The sequence below is a fragment of the Falco rusticolus genome, chromosome 5, assembly GCF_015220075.1.
Source record: "Falco rusticolus isolate bFalRus1 chromosome 5, bFalRus1.pri, whole genome shotgun sequence".
Taxonomy (NCBI): domain Eukaryota; kingdom Metazoa; phylum Chordata; class Aves; order Falconiformes; family Falconidae; genus Falco; species Falco rusticolus.
Window position 1 is genome coordinate 52,521,144 of NC_051191.1, and position 9,395 is coordinate 52,530,538.

The window sequence follows — 9,395 nt, forward strand, 5'->3', positions numbered from 1 at the left end:
TTCCAATGCCTATTTTGTTTGACTCAGGATGAAATGCTTCAGTTTGTTATTACTTAATTCTTAGTTTCAAAAATGTATGTTTGTTTTTAAGTGAAACATATTGGTATGAACCATTTAGTAATTTTGCAATTGTTGTGTATTGTCTAATTCCTCTCTATTTTAGCTAAAACTATTTGTGAATTCTACATAGTTTTGCTAATAATTTTAAAATATCTATAATTTGTAAAACTGTTAATAAAGATTTAGAAAATATCTGCTGATTTGCCTTTTGTCTCACGGGTAGATATTGAACAAGTACATATCTAGGACGGCAGCTTTCCTGAATCTGGACTACCCACCTGCATAACAGATACAGCTGTTTTTATTGACCTCACTCTAATGCTCTTAATTTGCCTCCATGACCACAATTAAAAGTCATCCATATATTACAACAGTGTCAAAATATCAATTTTAATGATATTACAGTATTACAGTATAATATTACAGATATTAGCATGAGTCCAGGAAACAAACCTTGGACTAAGAAAGGATAAATATTGTCTAAGCTATGACCAGCTTTAGTAATATTTCAGTATCTGCATGGCGCCTCTTACTCCACTTCTCTCTACTACAGCATAAAAAAAGCAAGCCACGTTCTCTATCATCTATGTTGTTACTTGAACTTCTGAAGATCCAGTAACTTCTAGTTAGCGAACCCTCATGGATAAGGGTGTAATAGGATACTAGAGAACAGAAATAAAGAGAAACAACAAACCGGAATGAAGACTGCGATTTTTAGGGAGAAGGGATAATTTTGCTTTCCAATGTCTCTGTAAGATATGTTACAGAAAGACGAGAAATTAGACGTGTGCATTTTGAAATGACTAAAGAAAAATACATTTCCTTTCTCAATGCCTTCAAATCAAGCAAATAATGGAAGAGATTAATATAATGGGATAAGATAATCAAATGCTTTTGGACAATGTACAGAATTACCCTTTTTTTCCTCCCCCCAAAAAGTTTCAACAACCATAAAAGGAGGTGAGTATCTACACATAAAGAGAATTTTTGCTTTCTGACAGGTAATGTTATACAAGGAGTTATTACAAGAAACTGTCACAGTTTCAGTTACTGCTGAAGAAGAAAAAATTCATTTTCTTTTTAAGAGAGGTTCACTCATTTAACATTTTCTGGGAATGAACAGCATTCCAGAAAATTTATAGACATTCACAAAATGAATGTAGTATGAATCAGTAAAAATGCACAGAAATTTCTAGGTATGATGCAGTGGGAAGAAATCACTAGTCTGTCAAGAAAGAGAACAATGCCTAAGAGACTCAACAAGCAATTATATGCCAACAATTACTGAGAAAGCAATAGACACGAGACATTAAGTCAAAAGGTGCAGAGGGATATTTTGACCAGCCAGCTGTTCAGCAGTTTTGCCAGGTGAAGAAGAAATCTAATTTTCTTGATGAGAAGTGGGTGTTCCACTTTGTTTCACACACGTTATGACCTCTTTGAATTAGTATAGTATTTAGTATCTCATACTGGGGAAAAGTGCAGCCCATTCTAATATACATTTATGTTGTTCTTAACCTCCAAATTTGATTTCCTCAATGACCAGCATGGTTTGGCTTTTTTTTTTTTTTTTTTTTTTTGTTAGAAAACAATGGAACATACAATCTTTTTATCAACTGGCACACATTTTTAAATACATTGGCCAATCTTGTATGACAAGACAAAACAAAAATCGGTAAAGCAAAAACATTTTCCCCAAAATCTACTTCTTTTCTTCATGAAATAACAGAGATTTGAGAATACATTGGAATGTCACCCTGTTACAAAATATTTAACATATGTGAGATGAGAAACATCTGAATAAAATTTGATTTTTGTAATTTCCATTTGCATACATGTATATTACATATCTATCAAAATATTTTGGTTTATAAGCAGTATTTTTTCAAAACGTCTGGCTAGATATTGGGTGTTTTTAATTGACTTTTGTATTTTAAATACACTTAACTGTATTGTTAGTGGGGAAAAAAAGTGCTTTCTATCATTACAGTAGCATCAGACACTTGGGGGCGCAAGAAGAAATACTGCCATTCTACCTCCATAGTAAAGTATAGCAATAAAACTCATGAAAACAACTCATTTTCACATAACAAGTCTATTAGAAGATGATTTTCTTGACTCCAAGTGTACCAATATAGGCACTCTTTCAGTAATATTAAGCAGCTTAGAATTGTTCTTAATGTAAGCTTTCTAGTGGTATTAGCAGAAATAAACAGAAAAAACCCCTGAAATACTCTATAGGTGTCATAAACATTACACTTCTATATTTGCTTCAGATCAAAAGGCAGAAATTAATGCAAATGTTCCTGAAAAATTGGGTACCTATATGTTGTTTATAAACATGATCTATTTCGATATTTGAGACATGCTTATTTCACTACAATGGGCAGGATCTTTAAGTACATTTGTTTCCTTTATTGAAAACAAACTCAGTATGCCAATGTTAATACATGGTACAGAACAGATACTGGAAAACATTTATTTCAACATTAAAATATTTTGTTTAGCTAATTACATCAATGCTGTACTGAAGCTAAATCCGGAGTGAAAGCTAGTGCGCTCTCATCAGTTTCTACTGCAAGGTCTACAGTCACCTTTTTTCAAACTGGATCAACATCAACTTCTTGGATACTGTAATAGCCATAGCGTTAAATCTACCTATCACTAAACGCAAGAATGCCATTGACCTAAGACACTTTGCTTCTACACCACCAGCCATTACCCAAAACACAGCAAAACCAGCATCTTACCTCCTCTGTAAAGCATATATATTATATACCTCATTGGCAATTTTCACCCAACAATCACTGTGGAAATAAACATCATGTGAATTACATATACAAACTTGCCACAACACAAAAGGTGGGATACATCAACCATGCATATACCCATCTCACACCACGCTACCCTGATGCTGATACAGAAAAGCATTTAACTTTCAAATAGCTCACCAAGATCAACAGCATAAGCAAATACTCTGCAGATTAGAGTTCGCAGTATTTAGCAACCTGTAAGGGCCCTTTCTGAGAAAAGGCTTTGTTCATTGTCCGGGTACCAGGTTGTAGAGTTATTATGTCCTAAAATGTAGTGAGGAAGCACCTAACATTAAACCTGGCTCTCTGAGCTCACCTGCAAAGCAATTCTGTGCACACCTGTCTGCAATGAGGGGAATGCCCAAAGCCTCCCACAGCTTAAATCCTGATCTGGGAAGAAGAGGTCTCCTCAGATGAGCATAGGGGGAGTAAACAACTTAGTGGAGTATGAACTAGCTGCAAAAGTGTTTTCCTGCATGTAGGTATGTTCCAGGGCAGAACTCGGGTGGTTAAGTGATTGTATATAGCCAGCACTTATGTATGCAATGGGGGATCTCACTTGGGGTCTATGCTTTCATATACCACAGCAACCCAATCTTACTTTCACCTTATTTCCTGCTGATCTCACTGTATTACACAAATACAATTTACCTTGAAACTTTGTAACTTTCCTAGGTTAAAGACTGATTGTTGAAACCTGGAATTTTCTGCTTCTTTGTCAGAACTGGTGAAAAGCTTGTAAACTTGCTGCTTACCTGCTTTTGCTTTTCTACCACCTGACATAAAATACATTAACTCTCCTTACAAATCTCACTCAACTGAAATTAAATGCGGTAATACCCCTGTTCCATAACTTCCCTGAATTTTGTCATATGATGGAAGAACATGAACAGAACCAGTAGGATGTCATACAAGATCACTAGTATACCATCTGTAATAGCATTCCTACCAAATTTAAATTGTTGTCCCAGCTTGCCAACTAGAAGAAAAAGAACCCCAACTATATTAAGGTATCTGAAGCATGACTTCAAGCAATGGAAGGGCATTTGTTGTACTAAGTGTTATTTATGAATACTAAAAATATTAGGTTTCTCAAATGTTTCTACTGTGGCTGCGCAGATGAAACCTAGTATGTCTTTTAACTAGTCAGTCTATACAATTGCAAATAAATCTTCAGAAGATAGAAACATATGCCAAAAAAGTGGAATTATAGTACAAACAGTAATTTACAGTAAAATATGAAAATACTTAAACCAGATTTTTCTATGCCTGTGTCCAATTTACAGCAATGACGTGATAAACAAGATGCAATACGGCAAATGTCAGTTTTTTGATGTATAAAAATACAAACCAGTTTTCTATAATCTAAAAATGGAGCTGAAATTTTCCTGTGGGGTACAACTGAAAAGAAGGGTTCCACCCTTCATATGGTCATTATAATGAAATATCTTCTGATGAGTATCTGGAAATATTCTTTGAAACTGATTTACAGAACATGTAATGTAATGTTCTGTAACATGATTATCTTGCATATAGTACTGTGCAACAGAATTATAATTTCTTGCTTGCTGGCTTCTAAAACTACAATTCGGCACATGTATTTGTCAAAATCCCTATAGCAGCATAAAATATTGTGCAGAACAACATTTTTTTGCCAATCTGCAATAATGTTACTTTTTAGTTTGCAGAGCTATGCGAGTATGAACAGACAACTTCACATTTTCAGATCAATTCTGTCAAATGGAGCTTGTGTTTCCCTATAATTTAATTTGGGATCCCTATCAGAACAGACTCTAGAAAACTTTTCATAATAGTTTGGCGATTGTGAATGTATAGATGTAAAACTTCTCAAACTCTTAGGAAGCAAAGGTTTTACCACGTGAAATCAAACTTAATTTTACCCATATTTTGAGTAAGGTGTTAGGGGTACATGATGCTATCATTTGAGCATGCAAAATAAATCTATTCTCATAGTCACACTCCAAAAAAAGGCAGTCCTATGAATGACAGCATGTTCTGAGAGCTTTTTAGTACTCACTTCAACGCAAATATAAATAACTAACACTTAAATACCTGATAATTTTGAAGAAAACCATACATAGAGTTACTATTCTAGAGGAATATAAGGATGAGTCATTTCTGTTTATGTTGGGTTTCAACATCTCTAATGGTTGGTTTCTGATTTCTAATGTTATTAAGTTGTAATAATGCACTCAAATAAGCTATGATATTCAGTTTCTCAATCCTAATTTTAATACAGGCTAACAGTGCATTCATTTTCAGATATAGGTAGAAGTTTGAAGGTATATTCACTGAGAAAGTCATATTCTACTATGACGTATTTTCATCATTTGCCTGGAAGGACAGATATCATGCAGTCAAACCAGCCAGGCATGAACCACTAAATCAAATCAGCAAGCACATGCCCGTTCCATTACAGTGCCTCCAGTTTTGTCACGATACTAGAGAACCGTTGAGTCTCTCAAAACCTTCCAAATGTTAAACAGCGTATTATAATTTTGATGCTAGAAAAAAAGAGCAATTCTCTCTCTTTTTTTTTTTTTTTTTTTTTTTTTTTAACGAGCAGAAATAATCCTTGCAGAAACCAAAGAAGAAATATTTTAGCCACAGCATGAGGGCTTCATACCTTTCTAAAACGCGTGTTTCATTTTACCCATTTTGTTCCATTGATTTCTGTATAAGATTCTGTAACATATATTTTGAATACAGATCATTAAATGATTTTCCAATTTTTAAATCTGCAAAACAATATTCTGCCTTCCCGATTGTCTTTCTGTTCTATGGGCCACCACTTCGATGTCTGAATCATTTTGTGGGCTTTCCCATGAAAACAATAAGATCAGGGTAAAATTTCCTTTAATGGTTTTTTTTTTTGATGACTTCACCTAATAATTAGTCTTGTTCCAGCCTCTATTTACATTTAATTTTATGTCCCATTGCTCAAAGTCAATTTTGACTCTGACATCATATGTCAAAAACATTGAAAGTTTTTCCTCACTGCTTCCCAGCACATTTGCTTGCTGACTGGACCACTCTCTTGTTTCCATCTGGCGCTCGAAGTTAATTCATTATCCAGTGTCTTTTTCATGCACAAATAAATTCTGTGGGTTTTTTTTCCCAGATATCTCAACCTTCTAAAAATGAGTCTTACAGTTAATATTTTGAAGGTCTTTAGATCCAAGAGAGAAATGTTACACATGATGTAGCAATTCATAGTTCTTCAATTTCTTTCCAAATCCAAATCATTATCTTAGCTTGTTTTCTATGCCAAAAAGTATACAGCTCCACACGCTACTTTCTGTGGACCCTTTCATGACACTCAACATGCTTTCCTGTCTCACATGTAATTTAATGTAGCATTTCAGAGCTAACACTATGAGAGTTATCTGTGCCCCATAAGCTTTGGCATGATGCAGGTCTTTCTTGGCTAAGTGCTTTGTCAGAAATTTTACCTCAGTTTTGAAACTGATCTCTTTGCTTCGACTCAGCCCCCCAAACACCATACCTTTCAGATGCTTTATCTTAATTTCTGTGCTTTGCCTTAAAGTGTATTACTGGTATGTTTCCCTTCTACTTGGACTGCAGTAAATTCTGTAACAGTTTCATCACTGGCTTCTTATTGAGTTACTTGAAAATTACTAAAAATATGAAGTGCTTCTTAAATAGGTCTTGTCAGAAATAAAACTGCTCTCTGTCTTCCTCTGCCAGGCACTCGTTATTACAGATACATAGGAAAGCAGTGTTTAAGCCTTTTCCAGCTGTCCTCCACATTTCCAGAGGTTCAACATTTGGCGGACTTTTAACTGTTACATCTTTCCACTCATGTGGAAAAGGGAATTTTTTGGTTCATTTTACTTATGTTCTTCGGAACTTTGTCAGTGAAGGCATCTGACAGGAGCTTCATCTCATCTCTCTATGGACAGGATGAAATTTGTAAGACGAGCCCGTCACCACAACTGCCGCTACCCAGAGCCCCCCGCCCACCCCAAGCGCGGCGGTCCCCGGGCGCCGGGGGAAGGTGACGGAGCGGGAGGGGCTGCGGCCGGAGGCGGCGACCAGACGGGAGCGGAGGCCCGAGGGCGGCGGGTGGAGACGCAGGGGAAAGAAAGGCAGCTCGGCAGAGTGCTGTGAAACGCTCCCGGTTTATTACTGGAAGGAAAATGATTCCGGACGCAGACAGGAGGCCCATGGGGGGGGGGCTTCAGAGGGACACCGGTGCCACCTGCGGGGCGAGAGGCGGCCTAACGGGGCCGCGTGCCTCACCGGTGTCCCGGCAGCCCGCGCACGAGCGAGGCCGCCGCGCTGCCACCTCCCCTTCGCGAGCCGCCGCCCCGCCCCGCCGGCACCCGCCCTTACGGGTGCGCCCCCCCGCCCCCCGCCCCGACTCACCCCACGGCGCTGCCGCGGCGCCGGAGGCCTCCCCCAGGGGGCGCCGCAGCGCCAGCGGCCCGGCGGAGCCCAGCGCCTCCAGCACGGCGACGGGGCGCGGCGCCACCAGCCGGTCCCACAGCCCGCGCGTGTAGAACTCCACCGTGTGGGCGCGGCACAGCGGCAGCGCGCGCGCCAGGAACTGCGCCACGCGCCGCAGCGTCCCCGCCGCCTCCGCCGGCGACAGCTGGGGCGGCAGCGCGCCGGGCGGCCGCGACATGGTACAGCGCGCGGCCCGGGCCTGCGCTCGGCTCGCCGGGGCTCAGCCGCCGCCGCCGGCGGCTACGCAGGCGAGAGAGTCGAGCGCCGAGAGGCGGCGGTGCAGCTCGGTGACGTCGTCTCGCTGCGCGGCGCCGCGGGCGCGATGGCGGGGGCACGGCGCGGCGGGCCCGGGCCGGCGGCGCAAAATGCGGGCGGCGCGGCCCGCGGCTCCCGCCGAAAGCGGGTGTGGAGGCCCGTGTTGCTGCGCGACGTCGTGGGTAGCGTCCGGGAGGGTGAGTCGGGGGGCGGGGCAGCCGTGACTGGCCCCCGTGGGGCCTGGGGAGGCGGCGCGCAGGGGGTCCCGGCCCAGCCCGGCCCCGACGGTCGCGGCCCTCGGCCTCCCGCCGCGCGTCCGAGCTGGTTCGGCCCCGGCGGAGGCCAGCCCTGCCTGCCGTAGTGAGGGGCTGCGCCCCGCCGAGCCCCAGGCCCCGTCCTCGCCCGCTGCCCGGGGGGTGGCTGAGCGCACGTTCCGCGGAGGGCCCGGCGGGGGCGCGGGGGCTGCGTGGCGGCTCGGGGCCGGCGGCCGCAGGGCGGGCTGGGGGCGGCCCGGGTGCGCTGGAGCTCCCGGGCCCCGGGACTGCAGAGTCTGTTTGGGTGATGCACTTAGACCGGGTAGTGGTGGGTCTCTGTCGTAGGACTCGTTTTACTGTGGAGCTGTATATTTAAAGTAGACGTATACTTGGAAACAGGTTCCGACTATTGACAGGTTAGTTATGCAAATGTAAAAATGAATAGGGAGAAGAGCATCGGCTTTTGCAGCACTTCTCTGAAATTTCAGCTTTGGAAAATGATTCACAAGAGAAGCTGGGACTAATTTGCACTTGCTGCCTTCAGAAACTATTTTGTTAATGTTACAAAAGTCAGTAGCTTTTAAAACTAATGCAATAAAGGGTAAAATTAGCATATTGGAGATTAATGAGCAGTTATGTAATGACTGACACTGAAACAAGCATTATCAGATGTTTCCTGCCTTCCATCATTTAATGATGTAGCATACCTTTGAAGTTGTAGAAAAGCTCTTCGTGGACAGCTGTAGAAAGAAAGCAGCAATAAAAAAAAAAACTATTTGCTTGAAAAGATATGATGGAATATTAATATAGTATAATACAGTGACAGTGATTCTCTCTTTCCTATGGCATTGCAGCTGCAGACTGCTTAAGGAGCTGGTATTACTATTACCAGTGTCTTCGTGAGACTGTCTTTAGCAGTCTGTCTTGAAATCTATTTTGATGTTGTTTATGAAGCTGTCAAAGGTAGAAGTGAAACATTAACGTTTCTTTTCACTGGATTTGAAAAGCATTAGCAAAGGTGTGTAACGCCAAGTGTGCATTAAGTAGTATGTTGACAATGGCATGTTTTCTCAAGGTTTTAGGTGATAATTTTCAGTAAATCTGTACCAGCTGCAGGTCTAAAGTAGGGAGCAGATTTATAACGGTGTTTTTTCCTTGAATTTTTGACTGCTCCTTATTAAAATTAACACAAGCCGTGGCCTTTTCTGGTTTGGAAAGAAAATGGATTGAAGTGGTCCTGGCAACAATTGAATGGTTTGGTATTACTTCAGTGCATGTGTATTTAAATGCTTTTTTCTTATGTTTTCAGGACGAGGATTTGCATTTCGGAGAAAACAAGTGATCGAAAGACAATACAGGAAATATCTGAAGAGAAGAAAGGTCCATTCGCAACAGGATGATCAGTTTACTGATACTTATCCAGAGCACTTGAAACATCTGTACCTAGCTGAGGAAGAAATGCTCAAGAAAAGGCGTAGGGCTCCAGATGATTCAGTTTTATCAGAAGAAAGACTTAATAAAG

At 41.4% G+C, this 9,395-nt stretch overlaps 1 protein-coding gene across 5 annotated transcripts in view; it reads right to left on the reverse strand.

Annotated features, from left to right (window-relative positions):
• METTL25 (methyltransferase like 25) overlaps positions 1–7,649 on the reverse strand; it is an 89,693-nt gene extending 82,044 nt beyond the window's left edge. For 4 of the 5 annotated variants that reach the window (XM_037387460.1, XM_037387458.1, XM_037387459.1 and 1 more), the window contains exon 1: positions 7,285–7,649. In XM_037387460.1, coding sequence (XP_037243357.1) covers positions 7,285–7,542 — 258 coding nt within the window. In that variant the 5' untranslated portion in view covers positions 7,543–7,649. Of the gene's footprint in view, positions 1–7,283 lie in introns of all 5 variants that reach the window. The other variant, XM_037387457.1, reaches the window with a different exon arrangement.
• Between the last annotated feature and the right edge of the window lie 1,746 nt (positions 7,650–9,395).